This window comes from Mus caroli, unplaced genomic scaffold (assembly GCF_978045245.1).
Source record: "Mus caroli unplaced genomic scaffold, Mus_caroli_1 scaffold_7, whole genome shotgun sequence".
NCBI lineage: Eukaryota > Metazoa > Chordata > Mammalia > Rodentia > Muridae > Mus > Mus caroli.
The window spans coordinates 62,258,470-62,281,517 of record NW_028227262.1 but is presented as its reverse complement, the minus strand read 5'-3'; the positions used below and the strand labels follow the sequence as shown (position 1 = coordinate 62,281,517).

Sequence of the window (23,048 nt, the reverse complement as noted above, 5' to 3'; positions counted from 1 at the left end):
ACCCAGACAGCAGCAGAACGGAGATGGATAAGATAAAGAACTGTGAGTCGGTAGGCACAGCTGAACAGAGTACTGTAGCCGAAACACTTTGCTGGTACTGCTGCCATTTCCTTTGTGGCATCGACAGGTTTGCTGCCAGCAAACAAGGGAGGCAAGGCACCACAACCACACTTCGATTCTTGTGCAGTATCACTCAAGTCGTCTTCCAGTAGAGGGTCTTTAGACTTAGAGGTCCTCTAAGGAACATGCCACTGTGTTAGCTCTGCCAAGGTAATCTAGGGACCTGTGTAATGGCTTGGAATAATGAAGAGCTTTTAGATGAGAAATACTTCCTTGATTACTTTTTCTAGCCTCTATTTGAGATAGGTGATAAAAAAACTGAAAAACCTTTGCTTCCTTGCACATACAACGACCTGAGGACAAGTCTATAAGGCTTTTATTACTCTTTCCAGCCACCAGAACAGTTTTGATTTGCCACGTATTGCTCGGGTCTATGACTAGGCAAGTGTTGGTTATTTAAAAAAAAAAAAAAAAACCCTCACTCTATCATAAAGGAACTTAACAGTTTAGTGGGGAGAGGAAAAAAACCACCTTTAATACAGAAGTCTTATTGTATGAGTCAGATCAAAGGATGAGATGTTAAAACCATCTTGGGGAAACCTAAAGATGTCACACTTAAAAGTGGCAAGGATGTGATGTGGGACTCTGCAGAATAACCCTGGCGTGCAGTTTTGAATGCTGGAGCGGTAGGAAGCGGGTTCTGGCTGAGAGTGCTTCTGTGGGCCCTACTCATTCATTTCCGTTAGAGCTATCAAGAGCGGGCTGATAACCAGCTACTTTTGCTCCAAGGTATTATTTAAACCTTCCGAAAGGAAACGCCCCGCTAATTTCTCTGGTACACGTCTCCTCTTTTCTCAATGGAGAGTTCATTCGTGACATGAGCGATCCGGAGTACAACGTGCCCACAGCCTCCCTGAGCGCAGGCGCAGTGCTGGGACTGCTGAATAGTGGTACCTTAGGCAGAGAACAGTGAGGAAGGCAAGGAGTGGGGCGCTGAGCACCTTGCCTACAGCTCAGGTCGTCACCGGAATGGCTGCCCGAGGGCGGCCTGCAGGCTCGCGCACCTCTGCGCCACCAGCGCAGTTCCAGCCACCGTGGCTCTGCCTACTGACACGTCTGTCCCAGGCTCTCTCTCCTGCCCTCCAGCTTTTCTCTCTGTCTCCCTCCTTCCCGTTCCCCTTAAGACACACAAACTGCTGTGTAAACATTCCCTTCCTCCTCCTCCTCCTCCGAGGCTCCGCTCGCCCTCAGCGGGCGGCTCCAGGAACCTAAAGCGGATGCTGGTCGAGCCCCTGCCACGTCGCTACCCGCAGCTCTGCGTCTGCGCGCTGGGCGGGCGATGCCTGCGCGTGAGCGGCGCGGGCGCGGCCCAATGGGAGAGCCGCGGCGGCGCGCGTGGCCGGGGGGGCGGGGCGCAATTGTGAGCGGAGCGAGCGCTGAGTCCGACAGTCGGGTCTGAGCTGTCGCATCCCAGAGTCCTCTCATTGCCGCCACCCCGGCCCGAGCTCACCCTCGCTTCCGAAGCTCTCCGCGCGCCCGACAGCTCGGCCCTCGCCCGTGACCAACATCATGTGCGGTAAGGGCAGCGATGGGGGTGTGTGGTGGCCGCAGGGCCCGCGCAGTGAAGCCAGAGGTGGACAGCGCGTGTTAACGGAGCGGCCTTGGGGCTGGGGTCCTGAAGAGAAGGGGGCTTGTGGAGCGGGCGTCCCGAGGAGATTGAGGGTTCTGAGGGGAGCCGGGATCTGGAAGGAGAAGGGTCTCTGGGGGGAAAGGCTGTCCGTGAGGCAGGGACTCTAAGATGGGGATTCCGGGGTTGAAGGCGGCCGGAGCTAGTGTGCTTGAGAAGAGGGGCCGGCAGAGGAGATTGTGGGGGCCCTAGGAGTCAGAGGCTACTTAAAGGGGCTAGAGGGTTGGGGGTGGGGTGGGCCAGGGAGGGCATCAGAGTGTTCAAGGGGGCCCTTTGCATAGAGCTCAGAGGATAGATGAATGCCTACCTTAGAAGAGCTGTGAGGCTCAAAGTGTGACCAAGTATGGAGGGATGCCTAGGGGAAGGTCCACCAGGTGAGTGAGGTGACCTGTGAACATGCTGTGTGGTACTGGGGGTTAAACTCATAAAGGCAGCTTTGTCAAGTGAGTGAGTACTCTTTCCCTTAGCCACACCCCCAGTCTTTCTTATCTTCCCCACCCACCCTGCACCCCCTTTTTCTGTCTCTTTGTATCTGGGTCCCACTTGGTAGCCCAGGTTGGCCTGTAATTCACATTGCCCTGTCTCAGCCTTCCAAGTGTTGTGATTACAAGTATGAATGACCACTCCTGGCTGGTAGCATTTCTTGAATTTACTTATCTTGCAGTCTTAAAAATACTTAATTCTAGTCACTTTATTTTAGGCAGGCCTGCGAGAACTCAAGCCAACGCACTGACAGTGATACTCCACATGACTTCTGCCACTCTTAAGTGTCTCAACAGAACCATTACTAAATCAATAACTTGATGAAGTGGGCTCAGAGGTGATCTTGTTGGAAGAGACAGTAGTAGTCCTGGCTAAAGATCTTGCATCATGCATGTGCACCTGTTTAACATATGTCTTTCCTACAACCATTAAAAAAATAGGGCCTTTTATTCCATATTTTAAGGCTTATTATTTAGCTGGGCGGTGGTGGTACACGCCTTTAATCCTAGCCCTCAGGAGGCAGAGGCAGGCGGAAATCAGTGATTTTGAGTCCAACCTGGTTCCAAGACAGCTGGAACACAGTTACACAGAGAAACCCTGTCTTACCCCTCACCCCCGCCCCCCTTATCTAAAAGTGTTACTAAAAGATACCATGAGAATTATATATGATACCACTAATAATATTGTAAAATGGGAATGAGCCATTAGTAGTCCTTAAAAAGTTATATTTTTTACCTTTCCTTTTAAAACCGACAATGATGACTAGACTAAAAAGTGTTTGTTTCTTAGAAATAGTGTCTCACGCTGTCTCTCAACTAGGTCTAGATCCCAGTTCTCCTTCAGCCTCGTGAGTGCTGAGATTCTAGGCATGAGCCACTGTGCCTGGTTCCCAAGAAAGAAAGAACATGTTTTAGAGAGATATTGTAAGACTTGTAGCTGTGTGAGAAACATTGTTTGTAGTCTTTCACTTGGGAACTTGAGAAGGGGTAGGTTGTCCTCAGTGTGTGTTTTCCTATGTTTAATCATTTCGCCTTCTGAAAATGAAGAGCAGGCTTAAGCTTAGAGATTCTAGATTTTAGAATTCTAAACACCATGGAATTACTGGATTAGAGTTGACTTCATAATTAATTACACTTTTATTATTTAATAGATTGGTTTTACAAGACATTCATAAATTAGTTTCGAGTTGTGAGTAGTGAATTTCCAAGCTAGCTAGTCACTAGTTTGCTGTGTTTGGTTAGTTACTACTTTGCTGTGTTTGGTTAGTTACTAGTTTGCTGTGCTGGTTAGTTACTAGTTTGCTGTGTTTGGTTAGTTACTAGTTTGCTGTGTTTGGTAGTTAACAGTTTTCTCTCTTACTTCGAGACTGACTCTCGATAGCCTGGGTTGGCTTTGAACTCACTCTGTAGCTGGGAATAACCTTGAACTCCTGATCCTCCTCCCACCCCCAACGGCTGGGATGGCCGGACTCTGCCACCACACCCAGCTAGTTAAACTGTGTTAGAGTGATGAGTTATGTACCTAGGCAAGTACCTGGCATTCTGGTTGCGGGTTATTTCCTCATCTTGTACCAGGAAGAAAAGTATTTGTATACTATAAAACAAAAAAGAAAAAGGAATCGGATGTAGTTCATGAAGCTCAGGCAAGGAAGGAGGAACTGTTAGTCAGAGTGGCTGCTAGTGCAAGGCAGCTATTACACTGAGTTCCACTGATTATGAAGAATAAGTAAATCAATATGCTAGCACACAGTATTTGAGGCATTTCAGTTTTTATTTGCTGAGACAGGGTTTCTCTGTGTAGGCTTGGTTGTCCTAGAACCCAGTAACACTTTTTTATATTAGAATTATATATTTCCCAGAGAATAGGTATATATTTTCAATTGTTTTTTTTAAACTAGTGATTCTTGCCTTTTTTAAAATTATTTTTTATTTTTTTGAGACACTTACCTGAAGGTTATTGAGGGATGCTGGGCCTGGCTGCTAGGGTGACTTGTAAATACATACTGTTTATGCTCTTTAGAAGTCACACTGGATATGAAGAAGCTGTGAGGGAACTTGTTTGATACACATTTTCTGGGGAAGGGAGAGCTTAATAGGTGTCAGGGTTAATAGAAATGAGCAAAAGAAGATGGGAAGGGTTTTGTAATACTTGTTTGTGATAGTCTTCTCCCAGAGACCCAGAATTAGCAAGACTAAAGGTTCTAGAAACCTTTAAACCTAGTAACTTTGTTGGACTCATATACATACATACATATATATATATATATATATATATATATATAGCTTTTAATTAGGAGGCCTTTACTTATCCTTCTTTAGCATTGAGCAATATTCAGTGTTGTTTCCTGGGGCTTGGGATTTTCAACTGTAACTTTCCGGTACCTAGAAAGGATCAGAAGGTGATGAAGTGGTTGGTGGCACTTTTTGTCTTTTGGAGAGAAGACTCAAGAGAGTTGTCTTTGAGGAAACAAAGTGAATGCAGATATAATGGCTGCAGGTGCTGTCACAGTACTATCTGAGGCAATCTGAAATTCATCAGGCATAGGAGAGCTTTGTAATACTCTCTGTTAGACCTGGAATGTTCCAATGATGGGAGGATTCTTACCTTGAGATACAGAGACTAGTGACAAGGGAGGCAGTCACCTTTAGTGGTGTTGGTCATCTTCAGTCAGTGTAAGTAGAAGTAGATTTGAGAACTGTGGGATTTTGTTTTTGTTTTTGTTTTTGTTTTTTTTTTTTGAGATAATGCTTAAATGGTTACCTGGTACCACTGAGGTTGGAAGAGGGCATTGGATCTCTTGGAGCTAAACTTAAGAGTGGTTGTGAACTACCTACCATGTAGATGTTGGGAACAGAACCAAGGTCCCCTGCAAGAGTAACATGCTCTTCACCTCTGAGCCATCTCTTTAGCCCTCAAAACATTATTCTTTTTTAAAAAGGGATCTTACATGTAAAATGTGGCTGCATAGTTATAATATGAATGTATTTATGATAAGGGATTAGTGTGTATAAGTGTTAAATGTAGCATTGCCATTATAAAGAAACATCTCAGTAGAGATGTGGTCATATAAGTGTGGTCTGTCTATTACATGTTATGATGTGGCACTATAAGAAGGCGCAGACAGTTAATGAGAAGGAATGGTTTGGGGTAGGAAATCTGCCCATAAATACTCTACAATACTGCAGCAATTACAAAAGGGCGACCTTAAACTTTTGTAGTTACTTTAAGCAGGACTGCATTCTGGGAAGTTTAAACAAGGCAAAAGACCTTAAATTACGAGCTGAAGTAGTGACTTCTTTCTAGGAGGCCACCATGTGAGTATGAGTGTCTCTGTGGACTTGCCCTGCCTGCCTGAGTAGGTGTTTGCTTGTCATCTCTTCCCGGCTACTCAGATAGCAGATGATATCATAATCCTAACTGGTGGATTCTCTTCCCCTCCCTTCCTCCCTCCCTCCCTCCCTTACCTCTTTTCTTTTTCCCTTCTTTCTCTCCCCCCTCCCTCCCTCCCTCCCTCCCTCCCTCCCTCCCTCCCTCCCTCCCTCCTTTCTTCCCTCCCTCCCTCCCTCTTTATTCTTCTTTTTCTCCTTTTTTTTTCCAAGACAGGATTTCTTTGTGTAGCTCTGGCTGTCCTGGAATTCACTCTGTAGACCAGGCTGCCCTCAAACTCAAAAAGATCCACCTGCTTCTGCCTCCCAAATGCATATGCCACCACTGCCTGGTTAACTCAGGGGTTTCCTTGGACCAATATTTCAAAGGACAGTTTACCAACCGTGATAATAATGATTCTTGGCTGTAGTAGTGCTGCCTTTATTGAGTAAAAAGTTTTTGGGTTGTAACTTTTGAGTATGGTAGTTCATTGAATCAAAGATTCCAGTAATTGGAAGATGCACCATCACCATGGAAACACAAGGAAAGAATCTATGCATAATCATACTTTAAATCAATGTGTTAAATCTGTAGGTCCGTCAGCTCTAGAAACTGTTCTGGAGACACTTTCAGAAGGCTATGTACTGGTGTATTAGCTAGGGTTATCTAGAGTCATAGATCTTATGGAATGTCTGCATATATTAAGGGAATTTATTGGAATAGCTTACCATCTATAGTTCCAACTAATCCAGCAATGACCAGCTGTGAATAGGAAACCCAAGAATCTAGTGGTTGCTCAGTCCCATGAGGCTGGGTGTTTCAGCTGGTCTTCTGTATAAGCTGGAATCCCGAAGAAGTAGCTTCCAACACATGTGCAAATAAGTGCAAGCAGTCGAAGGAAAAAGAACCCTTCCTTTTTATATTGTCCTTATGGCCGAGATTTAAGATGTGTACCATAATGCCTGGACCTAAGTTCTTTACTTGGGACTTGCTCTGTCTGAGGAAGGCCTTGAACTCAGAGATCTGCTTGCCTCTGTCTCCTGGGATTAAAGGCATGAACCACCTTTCCTAGGCCTAAGATTTTTATGGCCACTATGTCTCAAGATCTGGGTCAAAAGTGTGTATCTTCTAGCTTCAAGATCTGGACCACAGGTGTGCCCTCCATTTCTAGATTTTAATTCATTCCAGATACAGTAAAGTTGACAGCTGGGAGTCTATCACAACTGAGTGATTCGATTTCTCTACTGGAGACCTGGCGTCCCCAGCAAGAACTGCAAGAGAGTGTGCTTCCTTGAGCCATTGGTGCCTCCAGCTCCAACCTTGGTGGAGATTTTACTTATTTTTCCCAAGTGCAATGGATGGCGGATCAGAGCAGCTACATTATGGAAACAACTAAACACGACTCCAAAGGGGAGGCATTGAGCGGGACAGTGGCCCATGCTTGTCTTGGGGAAATGGTATGGTGAGGGGGAACACTCTGGATCAGAAGAGTCTTAAGAGCGACAACACTGTGATCTGAAAGGTGGGCCTTTATTCGACTTTAGAATAAACAACTCAGCAGTAAAGGACTTTTTTATATTAGGGTGAATTTTAATGTGAACATCACATTAGATGGTAATGGAGCATCTTAGGTGTGATAGGATTCTGTAGTATAATAGTCCTAATTTAAAAAAAAAACGTATTTTTTATATGTATGGGTGATCTACCTTCATGTATGTCTGTGTGGACAGTATCCATGAAGGCCAAAAGAGGGCTTTGGTTCCGTAGGACTGGAGTGACAGGCACTGCCATGGGAGTGCTGGGATTGCATAGTGAAACCTTGTCTCAGAAGGGGCCAGTGAGGTGGCCCAAGTAATAGTTCCCATTCCCAAGAGTTGTCTGTGGACTCCACAGTCACTGGGGCTGTGCACACCTGCACTCACATCACACCTCAGACTGGGGCTGTGCACACCTGCACTCACATCACACCTCAGACTGGGGCTGTGCACACCTGCACTCATATCACACCTCAGACTAACAAGAAGACTTTTCCACTTGTGATAGCAATTCCAGTAGTGGGTGTTTGAAATGCCAAAGAGAGTTTCAACTCCAGTTTATTACAACACTTTCCAATACAAAATACAAACCGTGCCTTTCATTGGATGAATGGATAAGGAACGTGTGTGTTTGTACAACGGATACAACTCAGTCTAAAACAGTGAAGCCCTGTCATTTGTAGAAATATAGGTAAAGAATTTCAGGACATTGTGCTGAGTGAAATCAACCAGACCCAGAATGGCAAATACACTTTCTAACGTATGTATGAAAATCAGTATTACCCTTGTAGAAGTATGGAATAGGGAAGGGGGCAGGGGAAGAGGGACTTTAGGGATGCAGAAGGTACTAATACCTACCAGGAGTCACACCCTAAAGACAGCTGATTCTCCCTCAGCAGCCACCAGTTGTCCACATCTCTTCAGTTAGGAGTGAGGGTTCATGAACCCTTTTCCTTTCTATGTTAGAACAGGCAACCACAGTTATTGTGAGTTGATCAGTGCAGAGGTCCCATGTAGTGACAGTTTTGGAATTTTGTTTCCTTAAAGTACAGAACTATTAGAATGTGTTTCCATTTTAGTTCCAGGTGTGGGGATATGGGGCTACAGCAACTGACCATAATTTGCCTCAAGCGCTAGCTGAGGCATGGTTTTGTCAGCTGCAGATAGTTTCTGTGATTGTGTGACATTTGGAACTCTGGGAACTTTTCAGAGTGTCTAGAGGTGGCGGTGGTAGTTGCTGGTGATTAGGAAGGTTGCTTGTGGTAGCTGTGGTCAAACAAGAAGCAAAAGGAAAGACATTAGGTTCAGGGATTTCCCTAATTCCTCTTTCCCCTCCATCGTTGTTTCTATCTAGTGTTAGGGGGTGAACCCAGGGGGCAAAGGGGGAGAAAAAGAAGAACTGTCAAAGTAGCAAAGACACCGTTTTCTCTGGTTCTCCCCTACCTCTGGCTTCTCCAGTCTGTGCTCGTCCACAATGGTACCTGAACCTGATTCAAATCATTTTGAGGCAGTTATGTATTTAGGTCAGATTTTTTATTATTATTAAATTATTACATTGGGTTGTTGTTGAATGATAGAGCCCTTGACTCAAATGTGGTCTTCAGGTCTGGAAAAAAAGTAAATTGTGAGGTTTTGTTTTTAACACAAAATTTATCACTAAACACTATTTATAGTAGAAGTATTCAGTTATTTTAGCTCTATAGTTGTAGGAACTATTTTGTGGCTTAAAATACTAGAAAATGTATATATGTAATGTAATAGTATATAGCCCACAAATTTGCTTTTTAAAAAATAAATTTCACTTGACAAAATGGCAGTTAAGGAAATAGTTAGCTTTATAAGTTTTGTTGGAAACAACTAAATACTTATTTTGACGTATTTTTGTTAATCTTTTATGTTTATATAAACTTCCCTTTTGAAAAAGTTAAATGGACTTTAAATAATTTATTTCTTTTTAAAAAGTGGAATCTAGCTTTATATTTTTGCATAGCCTAAACATAATTGTGTAAGGTTTGATTCATCAGAGTGTCCATTAAATTTTTTGCAGGTATATTTGCTTATTTAAATTACCATGTTCCTCGAACAAGACGAGAAATCTTGGAGACACTAATCAAAGGCCTTCAGAGACTGGAATACAGAGGATATGATTCTGCTGGTATTTCCTTTAAATTATATTATGGGGTTTGGATTGATTCTTGAATCTAAATAGTATTTTTATTAATTTTAGGAGACTTACTTTGTGTTTGCTTTGTTTTGTAAATGCAAGTCTTAAGAATTTTTAATTTTGGTCATGTCTAAAGGGTTTGTGAATGTATTTCAGCAGTATTATCATTTATGTGGATATTGCTTCTCAGTGATTTCCTTTAGGAATAACGTTACTCCAGGGCTTGGGGAGGCGATTAGTATACATGAAGCCTTGGGTTCATCCCTAGCACCATGCAAGCTGGGTTTGGTGGCTCAGGCCTGTGATCTCAGCACTGAGGAGGTAGAGCCAGGAAGGTAAGTTCAAGGTCATCCTTGGACAAGCTAAGGTTGAGGCCAGCCTGGGCTGTAGGAGTCTTTATCTTTAAAACCAAACAAACATTAACTATAAAACCATAAATTATGCCGGGCATGGTGGTGCACGCCTTTAATTCCAGCACTCGGGAGGCAGAGACAGGTGGATCTCTGAGTTCGAGGCCAGCCTGGTCTACAAAGTGAGTTCCAGGATAGTCAGGGCTATGCAGAGAAACCCTGTCTCAACCAAAAAAAACCCAAAAACCAAAAAACAAAAATCCCCCCCATAAACTATGGGACATTTTTGTGGGACAACTTGTAGAACATGGTAAAAGGTCTCTTTCTAATTGTATGTCTGCACCATGACTACAGGCGCTGGAGCTACATGTGGTTGTGAGCAGCTTGACATGGGTCCAGCAACTAGCCTCAGGTTCCTGCACACACGCTCTTCACCTCTCAGCCATCTCTCCAGCCCGGCCTGTAAACTCATTTTTCTTTTTGTGCTGGAGATTGGCAGAGTCTGTCTGACTCTGGCTCCTTGTGTTGGGCCCACCAGAAGCTTACTTTCATTGGTTCCTAGCGACTCATGTGCCTCGGCAAAGAGTTACATTCATAGCTCTGTGATTCACTACAGCAGAAGAATCCAGGGTGAAATCAGGAAAGGGAGCAGGTGTGGCATGAAGTCTGCAGGAAAGCAGGCAGCAGCTTCCAAGAAGCCTGCTCTACCAGGATGCACTTCATGGTCCTAGCAGCAGGTTGTGATAGCACACAGGAATGTTTTCTACTAGGTAAACTCCAGATGACTCAGAGCCAGACACACACACACAGCAGCAGTCCATCCAGAGGAACACACTGTTCATGAACGTAGGCACGGGAGCCTTTCAGGGGCTTGGAATCCTCCTGAAATCTAAGATCCCACAGGGATATCCTGTCAGTTTCTCATTCCTGTTTTGGTAGGTATGGGAATGGAAGCCAAGGTTGCACATGCAAGGGGTGCTGGACAGTCCCCAGCCCTGTTTCTTTGGTGTTTCAGTTCTCCGTTTTTGGCTTTCCTAACATAGCAGCTTCTCCTGGGTGATGATGAGGTTTGCTGTCAGCCTTGGAGGCTTCTTTTCTTTTGTCTGTTGCTTAAATAGGAATGTTCTGTAAGATTTCTTTTTCATTTTTTATTATTTATTTGAGCTTAGGTCTTGTTGTATAGCTCGGGTAGACATTTTCTTCCTAGTGCTGAGATGACTGGCATGAACCCCCGTTTCACCCACGGAGGTTGTTTGCTTAGCTCACTTGTCTTTGTATTTTCATGGTGAGATGACTTCATCACCTCTACATTGTGATTTACAGTCCATGTATTTTGTTTGCGTAAAGTTTTTGAGACAGTTTTTGTAGACCCTGCTGGTCTCAGACTTACCATCCTCCTGCCTCAGTCTTTGAAGTGCTAGGACTTCAGGTATGTGCTATCACACTTGACTTGCATATCTAATTGGTATGAGCAAGTTGCAGACCTGGGTTTCCAGCTGCCTTCTAGAAATACCTTCCCGGGTAGACCACAGTGCAGTGCACTTTGCTGGTTCATAGCTGAACTGAATTTACTGTGGTCCTCACTGCAGACCTCATTCTGTTCTGCATTCTGTCCATCAGCAATCGTGCCACACTTCCTTGAACCCTGGAGGGAACCTCGGCTGCTGCCTTCTCACGTCCCATCGGGCCCTTCTGTGCCTCTCGCTTGTCTGTGCAAATCAGGCCTTCTACATTTTTGCTTTGTTTCAGCTGTAATGTCCTCTTTCTCCCTCACCAACCCATCCTCTCCTCTCTGCCATTTCAGAGCATTTGCTAGCTGTTCTTGCCACGTTACTTTTGTTGGAAATGACCTTCACGGTCTAAGAAAGCTTTTCAAGTTCTTAGTAACTTAAGTCTCAGAAGATGCCTTCCTGACGGTGCCTACTCCTTCCGAGGCGAGCACCCCACTTTGCACGTCTCTGCTATGCCTATGGCACTTTAATCTCGATTTATGTAGCAGTTGCTTGTCCAAGTAATCATTTGATCATCATTATTCTTCCTCTGTCTGTTGTCTCTGAAGACTGTTAGACAGGGATTGAGTGCTCCGCACCTCTTTCCTGACCTTCCTTCTCAGGCCCTCTCTTCTGATGCTGAGTTTGAACACAAGGCCCTGCGCATGCTAAATAAGCTCTTCACTGCTCAGCTACGTTCCCAGCTGTCACTTAACACATAGTAGGTTTTCAGAAAATTCACTTGGTAAATGAATTAGATGAATGTATAATTTACCTAAATTATTATTACCTTTTACTCATATTGGTATTGTTAGCCAGTTTCTAAGTCTTGCTTTTCTACCTGCCTCTTGCTAATTTAGGTGTGGGACTTGACGGAGGCAATGACAAAGACTGGGAAGCCAACGCCTGCAAAATCCAGCTCATTAAGAAGAAAGGAAAAGTTAAGGCACTGGATGAAGAAGTTCACAGTAATGTGCTTAGTTTGCTTCTTTCCCACTCTCCCCCTTTTGGACACAGTTGAGGAAGACTTAAAGGTTGAAGAGAAGGAAGGAAGGAAAGTAATTTTCTTACTGCTTGGGTTTAAATTGTTCCTGAGCTTCAAAACACGATCATAGCAATTAGAAAAGAAATTGGGTTCAGCGGGTTTGGAGCAAGCGCATACCTCACAGTGCAGAGGCTTCAGGAGCCCCTCCTGAGGATGGCTCTGGCATAGGAGGCCTGCTCATGTGTCTCCACTTGGCACGACTTTTACTTTGCTTGATAATGCCCCCAAACGCAAGATGCTGATGCTGGCTTGCCGACCTGCCAGAGAAGCCAGAAGGGGCTTCTTGTGAAGGGGGAGGGCGAGCATTCTTACTTAAAATGGAAGGACGGAAAATCAAATGCTCACTTTGTTAAGAGGTAAGGTAAGGGTGGATCTGCCATCTAAAATTGAGAAGCAAAAACAAATTGGTGCTAGTTCTGCTGTTGTGTCTCCAGCTGAAGAAGCTGTGGCCACAGGCCACAGTGTGTGGTTTATTCAAATGGAAACAGTGACAGCGTAGGAAATCCTGCTATGTGCAGAGCTCAGTGCCATTGGAGTTTCAGGTGTCCACTGAGTATCTTGAAACACAAACCTTGTGGATAAGGGGGGCTGGTATAGTTTTCTTTAATAGAATTTATATCTACAGCATTATCAAATACTGGAGTCTTAAACTTTATCTCCTACAGAACAACAAGATATGGACTTGGATATAGAATTTGATGTGCATCTTGGAATAGCTCATACCCGTTGGGCGACACATGGAGAACCCAATCCTGTCAATAGTCACCCCCAGCGCTCTGATAAAAATAATGGTATGAGTAGATTGTGTGTGCTTTGAACTGATTTTAGTGGGCAGTATGGGGAGGGGAATCCAGGTGCTTATGTTGTTACTTTAATTTGCTGTTCATCTGGAAATTTCAAAACATATTCAGACAGTGTACAGAACTTAACCCCATCCCTAGGTTATTTTGGAATTCCAATAATAAAAATTGGTAACTCTACAATATGTCAGTCTTTTTATCTCTTTTTTTCTTGCAATTTAGTGTGTTATTTGTAAGTTCCCTGTTGGTTTTGTATTACTAGTTACATCTACTCCTGTTATATTTGTTTGTTTAAAGCAGTCTTACTCTGACTGACTAGCCTTTGCCTTGTACCGAAGAGGGCTTAGTCTAGGAGGTCAGGCCTGTTAGGGCCACAGAACCATGGTAGTTAGTAATAGTTATTCTCTGTTGTTGTGACAGGGTCTCACTGTGTAGCCCTGGCTGGCCTGGAACTCACTATGTAAACCAAGCTGGTCTTCAGCTCATAGAAATCCTCCTGCCTCTACCTTCTGAGTGCTGTTAAAGGTATGTGTCATCATACCCAGTCATAATTATTCTTTCAATATATGAATTTAAAGTATATTGTCATGACTACATGTAATACTGTGAACTCTTGGTAATCTATTTTTAACATTTTTTCAGTCATCATTTAATAAAAATAGATGAAATTGATCTCTCAGGATTATATTTATTTGCTCTTGGAATGCTACTTTGACATTTTCATGTGACATTCCAGGAATGATCTGGACCTTCCCCAAATCAATTTATAGACGCTGGTAAATATGTAGGCATTAGTTCCCAAGCTTTATTTAGTGTCACTGGGATTGTTGTAGTTGGAAAGGACTTACGTTTAAACTCAACCAAAGAATAAATAGAGACCCGAGTGTCCAAGTAGAGTAGTGTTCTGCCAGTGAGGAGACAGGCACAGGAGACTTGCTCCTTTCATCCCCCAGTGCGAGGGTAGTAGCTTAGTGGGGCAGAAGTCAGAACTGGTGTGTTGGCTCATGTACATGCTCACTAACGCTGTGTGCATCAGCTCAGAAGCAGTGCTGGGGAGCGCCTGCTGACCCCGAGGAGACCACTAGCAGATTACTTACTTTTTCCCTGAGAAGAATCTATTTATAGATTTGTATAGGTGTGCTGGGTGACAGAGATGACAGGATGACCACTAGGTCAAAGCTGGCCTGGGCTACATAGTAAAACCTTGTCTCAAGAAAGGAGGGCTGGGAGAGTGCTTGCCTCGAATTGAGGGGTCCTGGGTTCAAACCCCAGGGCAACCACTAAGACAACAACTGGAGGGGAAACACAACGGGAAGCCTACACGTAATGATAGCTCTTCATAGCATTTACCAGACCCTAATATTCGGTCAATACGTTTATCTCCTCTAGAATTCATTGTTATTCATAATGGAATCATCACCAACTACAAAGACTTGAAAAAGTTTCTGGTAAGTGAGGTGACTCTGGAAGACACCGTCTTCTGCGAGTCGGGAGGTAGTTTGTTGGGGTGTGCAGCGTTATGTAGACATGTTCAAGTAATTCCCATAATGATCTCCAGGCTGTGGCGTTTCATTGTATTTCTCTGCTGACAGTGGAACAGTATTGATTTCTCTCTCTCTCTTTTTTTTTTTTTTTTTTTTTTTGGTTTTTCGAGACAGGGTTTCTCTGTATAGCCCTGGCTGTCCTGGAACTCACTTTGTAGACCAGGCTGGCCTCGAACTCAGAAATCCGCCTGCCTCTGCCTCCCGAGTGCTGAGATTAAAGGTGTGCGCCTCCACGCCCGGCTTTGATTTCTCTTTTTGTAATAATTTATTTTATTTTTATTTTATGTGCATTGGTGTCCTGCCTAAATGCATGTGTGTGTGAGGGTGTCAGAAATTGGGGTTACAGACTGTTGTGAGCTGCCATGTGGTTGCTGGGAATCGAATCCCAGTCCTCTGGAAGAACAGTTAGTGCTCCCAAGTGCTCAGCCATCTCTCCAACCCCACAGTTCTGATTTCTTACATGGCATTTTGAGGACAAGCTTTATTCTGTAGTGTGACAGGGCCATCTCAGTGTCGTCTGTTGAGTTTCTGCAGTGATGAGAACTCTCTGTATCTAGCACTGTGGGAGCTGTGCCTATAGGACTGCTGAACTGCTCTGACAGAGAAACTGGGTTTTAAGTTTTAGTGTAAATAACCATGCATAACTAATGGCTCTTCATTGGACAGTTGAGGAGCACCAAATAACTGTTGCTCATGAAATTAGTATTTTGAATATTATATATCCTACTATATTTTCATTACAGTTTAATTCATATGCGGCAAATCTAAGTTAAGCCTTTTGAGTTGTATTCAATAATGTTATTTTGAATTCTCTACAATCAGATTTTAATTTTGATTAAAAATAATTTTAATTATTTTATTAACTATATTAATTGGTTCATATTTATTAAATTTGCCATTATAAATTAATTTTTAGGTAATTTTAATTTAAATTTTGGGTAGAATAAATTCAGTATGACATCCAAAAAAGTTAGTAACTAGTAAGATCTTTGGGGTTGATGAGGTGACTCCGTGGGTAAAGCGGTTGCCAGGGGACAGCAGTAAGTTTGTTCTCTGAAACCCACAGAAAGCTGGACAGCTAAAGCTGATGATGCCTCGTGGTGGTCCTCTAACCCTCAAGCACACACCACGGCGACACATTTAGCCTGTACTCACAGACCTACACACGCATATATGTGTGCACACAATTAGAAAGGCATTTGGTTTTTGAGAAAAAAAAAAATCCTACAAAATATTTGCTGCCTGGGGGCTGGAGAGCTGGCCCAGTGGTTTAGAATACATATTGCTCTTCAGAAGACTAGATTCCCATCACCCACAGGATGAAAAACAACTGTCTGCAACTCTACTTTCAGGGGATCTGATGCCTTCTGAGCTGAGGGCACCAGTCATATTCATGCACAGACATACATAAATGCATAAAATAGAATGAAAAAAGATAATGTTTTTTTTTTTTAAAGTGAATAGAAAGGGACCATTAAATTAAAAAAATAGTTAACATTGTATATATTTAAGTGTGACTTTTTTCCCTTTTCTCTCCTTGCAGGAAAGCAAAGGCTATGACTTTGAATCTGAAACGGACACAGAAACCATTGCCAAGCTCGTCAAGTACATGTATGACAACTGGGAGAGCCAGGACGTCAGTTTTACCACCTTGGTGGAGAGAGTTATCCAACAATTGGTATTAAACCATACCATAACACCACATAAAGATTCTTGTGTCAGGACTAGCTGAGGAGATAACTCATCAGGAAAGCACTCGCAATGCAAGTGTGAGGACCGGAGTTCAGGTCCCCAGCACCCACATAAGTGCTGGGTGGCTATGGTGGCCTCTTTGCAGTTCCAGCTCCCAGGAGGTGGTGGGCCTGGATTTTGCATCGAGCTGTCTGGTTGGCTACATTAGTGAGGCAGCAAATTGTGGGTTCAAGTGAGAGACCCTACCTTGGTATGTACGGCACAGAGCAGTGGAAGGAGACAGCTAGCTCAAACATCTGGCTTCTACCCATACTCACACATGTACCTGCACACCCCCATTTATAACCACAACCATGTGTTCCCACACACATACTAATAAATGTGCCTAGCACACTCAAACATGCAAGAAAAAGTAATTATGCTAATATTAATTTCAAGTAGCTTTCTTAAAATGTTTAATGAACAGGAACTATGCTGTTTTTTTTTTTTAACTCATAGGAGTCTAACATTAGACAGCTATATTTGTGAGATATTTTATTGTCAACGTGTGTGTGTGTGTGTGTGTGTGTGTGTGTGTGTGTGTGAGTGTGAGTGAAGGCAGGAGACTGGCATTGGGTATCTTAAAACTGTTGTTGCTTATCTTTCATGTACAAGGAGGCGGAACTCATGCTGTGTGGGTAGCATTTTTCCAACAGAGCCATCTCCCCAGCCCTGTGCTGGTCTCCTGAGTGCTTTTTTAGGCTTTTATTACCCATTCCCAGACGCACATAGACACACACATGTGCGCACACACAATTCAATGCAGAGAATTTTGTAAAACTGTTTTTTGACTTAGTAACTTGCTTTCCCTGGATTTACCATTCTATTTATTTTACAGTAGCTATATCCTAACTATTTCACTGTAGTTAGAGGGTAAAAAGTAAGTAAGTGTTAGTGACAAAATAGCTCAGTAGACAAATTGCTGTGCAAGGCTGACAACCTGAGCTTGCTCTCCAGAATTCACAGAGGAGAGAACCAACTCCAGAACCATTGTCCTCTAACATCTACATGTATGTTGGTTTTTCTTTTTTGTTGGTATGTGGGTGTGTATAGGGTGGGTGGTGCTCCAGTGTGCCTACATGCGTGAACCTGTGTACACACGTGCAGAGGCGGGTGTTAACAGGGAGCCATCTCTCCACCTCATTTTAATAACTACGGTTGTGTATAGTTGTCAAGTCCAAACTGAGGGTGTAGGATGGAGGTAGTGGTAGTGGGTGTGACGGGTTTTGGATGTGGAGCTTGACTCTGTTGGCTCTTCCTTCCTGAACAGACAAGTAGTCTGACACAGATGTGTCTGTTGAGAAACATGCTAGGCACACAGGTGACTTTCCAGGTGCTCCGCTTTTTCATTGAGTATTGGAACGGAAGCTTGGTGATAAGGGTTTGCTCACATCAGAGCTCAGGAGTCAGTGTCTACCTAAGATGCGGGCTTGGATATTAGGGAGATCTTGCTGCGGCATCTAAAATGGAGACTTGTTAAAAACTAATTCAAAAGAGCACAAGCGTGAACAGAAGTGTCTGAGCAGAATGCTGTATGTCTGAAATGTTTTGTTTGAGAATTGCTAACGAGAATACTGACGCTTCTTTCCCCCATAGGAAGGCGCCTTTGCTCTTGTGTTTAAAAGTGTCCATTTTCCCGGGCAAGCAGTTGGCACAAGGTACAATAGGTTTTCTTTTAAGGACTAACACTGACATGCGTGTTGAAACATTCAGGTTACAGGGTACTTCTCAGTAACCTGTGGGTGGCCCTTCACCGTTTCCGTGGAGGTCTATTTTTATTCACTGTTCCTTCTCTCTTTAACAGAGTCTCTTAGGAAAGAGAACACATTTTGGCATTGTGATTTGTCTTTGGTGAGCACGGTGGCTCTTTATGAATTTGGATATGGAATATTTTTAAATTTCATACCCAAAGCATTAACTTTCTCCATATTTTTTGGAAATGTGTGTCAGACAGATTCCGAAGGAATTGTAGAACCACTGGTTTTGCTAGGATATTTAGAAATGATCATGAAATTCTTAGGGCAGTAAGAACATTTAAGATCTGGGGGGCTGGAGAGATAGCTCAGAGGTTAATAGCACTGGCTGCCCTTCCAGAGGTCCTGAGTTCAAATCCCAGCAACCACACGCGGGCTCAAAACCATCTATAATGAGATCTGGTGCCCTCTTCTGGCCTGCAGTCATACATGCAAGCAGAGCACTATACATAATAAATAAATAAATCTTAAAAAAAAAAGGAAGAAGAACCTGAGTGGTTTTTCAGGCTTTTATTACACATTCCCAGACGATCTGAAAGCAGAAGGCCATCTTTAATCGGAAGCAGGATGTCGAAGGATGTGTTGGTGTCTGTGCACAATGAAAAGTTCTTCACATTAAAAGAACAGTTTAAAATATAGTGTTAGAAGATATGAGTTAGCGGAGTGGGTCAGATAGGAAATATTTGAGTGTGTTGGGACACATGGCCTCCCTGCCAGCACTCAGAGCCACTGTCAGGCTTGAATGAAAGCAGCCACAGAGGAAGGGCTTCACTGTCTCAGTGAGATTTTAATGCAATTGTAATTTGCCAATTGAAAATTGTTTATTAGAAGTAGGCAGGTGTGGCCTGGGGACTCAGTTTTCTAATGTAGTTATTTTATAGTTCAATTCAGAGGGAAAATTAAATCACTTGAAGAGCATTAAATTTCAAATTAAAATGAATTTTGAATTCATACTTAAAATGTGTATTGTTAGTGCATTATTTATGGAGAAGGTTTGATTCTGACTCATTGCGTTTCAGGCGAGGTAGCCCTCTCTTGATTGGTGTGCGGAGTGAACATAAGCTTTCTACAGATCACATTCCGATTCTGTACAGAACAGGTAAGTTGTAAGTTCGGTGCGGGAGCTCTGAGACCCTGCTCCATATGCTGCAGTGAATGTTCTCTGGTGGATCTGTGTGTACTGTGCAGACAATTACATAGTTCTGTCTGGACAGAGAAAGCTTGTTGTGAACACTGACGAGAGAATTTTTCTCTGTTGTACATCCTTAGCTAGGACTCAGATTGGATCCCAGTGCACATGGTGGGGATCACAGGCAGAACGAGGTGGGAATGCACTGCATGGATGGAAGGATTTCTCCTGCTTCCTTCATTTACTAATTCTTTGTTTTTGAAATAAACTGAAGCTCTAAACTGCGCTTACTTTATGGGGATGTTTTGGCACTTTTCTAATTTGCAGGATACATCTTGTCTGTTTGCTTTTGCCGTTTCCAAAGTTACATTATTTAATAACTGTTTTGCAAAATGGGAGGTTTGAGGAATATTTCAAATAAAGGCTTTTTTTTTCTCCTTACTGTTTTAAAATGATATAGATGCATGCTTAGATTGGGAAAGGAACAGTGAAGTATGCAGCCATTTCCTGAGACTTAGCCTCACTCTTGACTGAACTAGATTTAAATGGTCTTTATTTAGTACGTGACATTTTACTGTTATATTTACATTGATATTATGATTGATTTTATTTAATTTGGAGCCATACTTTATTTTTTATGTTTGAGGGTTTATCATTATTTATTGGTCCTGGGGTGGCATTCAAAACCAGAGCCATATATATGCTAGGGAAGTATTCTACCGCTGGCCTGTATCCCCAGCTCCCAGCCCTCAGCCCCTAGGCTGGTTGGTTTTTTTTTTTAAGATTATTTTTAATTTTTATTTATTTTTATTATATATAGGCATGTGTGTCTGCATGTGGGTGTGTGGATGAGAGTGAAGGTACCTTGGGAGGCCAGAGGCATCAGATCCCCTGGGGATGGAGTCATAGGTGTTTCTGAGCTGCCTGATCCGGGTTCAGGGAACTGAACCTTGGTCTTCTGAAAGAACAGGAAATCCTCTTAGCCATCTCTGTAGTACCAGGTTCTTTACTTCTTTCTGTTTTTTGAGAGGAGGTTGAAACAGGATCTTGTATAGCCTGCACTAACTCACATACTCTATGTAGCCTAGGTTAACCTTTAGCTCATAGCTTTGACTGTGCCTCCCGAGTGCTGCAGTGTGCTCCCACACCTGGTCTGCTTTTATGCAGACCCTGAACCATTTTAGTGACTTACACACAGAGAGAACAACAGTGTACCTTTTGTTTGTTTACTAACTGCTGAGGGCTTTCCATGTGAAAGGTAGGGGAATGCTGGCTTCAGAGAAGTGAAACCTTAACGATTAATATGTAGTTTTTGGTTTGTAGAATAACGGTTACCAAAAGAATGCCGAGCCTGCTCATCTTTGGATGGCTCTGGGTTTTGTGTTGTACTTGTTTCTTTAAGCAGCCTTTTGTGCCTGACAGTGCTCCTTTTTCCGCTGTCTCACTTCTCTCCCACTGTTCCCAAAAAAAGACCAGTCCCACAGTGAGAGCCGAGTCTGAGTCCACAGCTCCAGGCTCCTGCATCCGCACTGCCTCTGTTCCACGAGTGCCATCTTATAGGCTGTGTTAGGCTGGGCGGTGGTGGCGTACGCCTTTAATCCCAGCATTTGGGAGGCAGAGGCAGGCGGATTTCTGAGTTGGAGGCCAGCCTGTTCTACAAAGTGAGTTCCAGGACAGCCAGGGCTACAAAGAGAAGCCCTGTCTCGAAAAAACAAACAAACAAACAAACAAACAAACAAACAAACAAACAAACACTTAGGTGAGGGCTTCAAAAATTGGAAGAAACATTTTTCCTACGGGATGACCCTAGATAGCTGTGTTTCTCTAGTTCTAGTAGACAGATGGTGTGGAGCCCAGTGCCATGCTGTCACGACAAGAGATCAGGCTTGGTGGGAGGGCTATAGAGAGAGCTGTGGACCGACTTTCAGGCTTTTGTCATTGTCTTCATCTTAAAGCCACCACCTATTCCTACTGGAAAACAGTTTCATTTGAGCGAGAGAATTTCCATATGAAAAAGAATTTATAGACATTTATAGTCAGTGACATCCCAGTTTCTTTTACATATTTCAATCGGAGATGCTTCTCTTAACAATGAGCTCACAAGAATTTGGAGGGATGCTCAGCCTTAGGACATTTTAGAGACATAGCAGGTTGTAATTTTAAATGTTGTTCTGGGGCTGTTCAATTTAGATTTTGTGTGTTGAGACAAAGTCTTACTGTATAGCTGAGATGTTGATATTCCTGCCTCAACGTCTAGAGTACTAGGATTAGAGGCATACACATATGACTTTACTCTCTTTAGAAACAACTCAGTATGGTTTTTTTTTAAAAAAGGATTTCTTTTAAAATTTTTTGAGATTATTTTATGTATGAGTGTTTGCTTATATGTATGTATATGTCTACACACCACAAGCATCATGTGAGACCTGGGCTTGAACTCAGGTCTTCATGCTTAATGGCTAGTCTTTACCCAATGAGCCATCTCATCGTCTCCCTTTGCTTTGATATTAATGAATATTCTAGGCCTAATTTGCTGGGTTGACTTGCTGATAAAAATCTAGACAGGTTTTTTCTTTTTAAAAAAATAATTTGTTACTAGTCTGTCTTTTGGTCTTTATTTTTCATTGCACAATATTTTTTTTTTAATTTAAAAGTCTTGTGTATGACTGTTTTGCCTGCATGTATTTATGTGCATCACAAGAGTACCTGGTACCCAGGAGGCAGAAGAGGGAGTCTGAGCCCTTGGAGTTAGAATTACAGATAAATGTGAGCCACCATGTGGATGCTGAGAACCCAGCTTGGGTCCTCTTGCAGTAGCAGTGCGTGTTCTTTACCTCCGAGACATGTCTCTAGCCCTGCAGCCCCTAGAGTTTTAAAGTTATTATTAATAAAGTTTTGGATTTCTGGTTGAAAAGAAATGACTTTATGGAGTTTACAGTGCAGCACTGTTTTCTGCCATGAAGGCTTTGCGGGTGCTGTGTCTCTGCCTTCTCTGTCTGTTCTCACTTGCTTAGTGCATGGAGCCCAGTGAGCCACCTCACTGAGAACTGCTGAGTTTTTTGGCTGCTCAGCTTTTTGTTGTTGACTTTATGAACAGTTGTGCCTGTTTCTAAACTGTAGCATGATTTTCTGTGCTTGCTAATTGTACCTAACCTCTGTGCTCTATCTAGGCAAAGACAAGAAAGGAAGCTGCGGTCTTTCCCGTGTGGACAGCACGACATGCCTGTTCCCTGTTGAGGAAAAGGCAGTTGAATATTACTTTGCTTCTGATGCAAGGTGAGTTGCCTTCATTGAGTCAAGAGAATTTTCAGGAAAACTTCTCCAAACCATGACTGTATTTTGCAAAAATCTAAGTGCTGAGAATAGAACTGACTTCGAATGCTAAGCAAGCAAGCAGCTTGCCACTGCATGGAAGTTGAGACAGTTGCGCTCATCTTGTGAGGCTTGGGACAATAAACACTTCCTCCTACTTCAGAGCATGATGGCCACTTTACGTGTGTATTCTTAGAGACCTGATGCCTTTACTCTGGAGTTTTTGTTTGTTTTGTTTTGTTTCTGGGAGGTGGGCCTAAGTATTGTAGGGAGGAGGGGTCACTTTCCCAGCATTTAAAGTTTTGGGCATTTAGCTTTTACATTTCAAGTTAACTTACAGCATAGTTCTTCAACAAAGGAAGACTGAAAATGTAAAAGAAAGCAGACTATTTAGAGGCATTGGTAATTCCAATACTGTAGGAGTGGGGATAAAGTAGAACCACCCATTGTCTGCAGAGACTGGATTCACTCGCTGGGACTGGACATGAGAGGAAATGAGAATGATACTGCTCAGTACTTCAGGGAATGTATTATCTGAGAAGCAAACTTTACTGTCTTCTAGAATTTTCAAATTTGTCTTTGCTGTCAGTAAGCAGGT

General features: G+C 43.0%; 1 protein-coding gene across 3 annotated transcripts in view; it reads left to right on the top strand.

Moving 5' to 3' along the window:
- The first annotated feature begins 1,477 nt into the window (after positions 1-1,477).
- Gfpt1 (glutamine--fructose-6-phosphate transaminase 1) overlaps positions 1,478-23,048 on the top strand; it is a 49,691-nt gene continuing 28,120 nt past the window's right edge. Inside the window, exons 1-10 of one of the 3 annotated variants that reach the window (XM_029478737.2) lie at positions 1,478-1,636; positions 9,179-9,286; positions 11,996-12,103; positions 12,846-12,971; positions 14,370-14,428; positions 16,068-16,202; positions 17,852-17,913; positions 19,029-19,108; positions 19,279-19,332; positions 22,309-22,414. In XM_029478737.2, coding sequence (XP_029334597.2) covers positions 1,630-1,636; positions 9,179-9,286; positions 11,996-12,103; positions 12,846-12,971; positions 14,370-14,428; positions 16,068-16,202; positions 17,852-17,913; positions 19,029-19,108; positions 19,279-19,332; positions 22,309-22,414 — 845 coding nt within the window. In that variant the 5' untranslated portion in view covers positions 1,478-1,629. Of the gene's footprint in view, positions 1,637-6,986; positions 7,119-9,178; positions 9,287-11,995; positions 12,104-12,845; positions 12,972-14,369; positions 14,429-16,067; positions 16,203-17,851; positions 17,914-19,028; positions 19,109-19,278; positions 19,333-22,308; positions 22,415-23,048 lie in introns of those variants that run through there. The other 2 variants (XM_021165076.2, XM_085840382.1) reach the window with 2 other exon arrangements.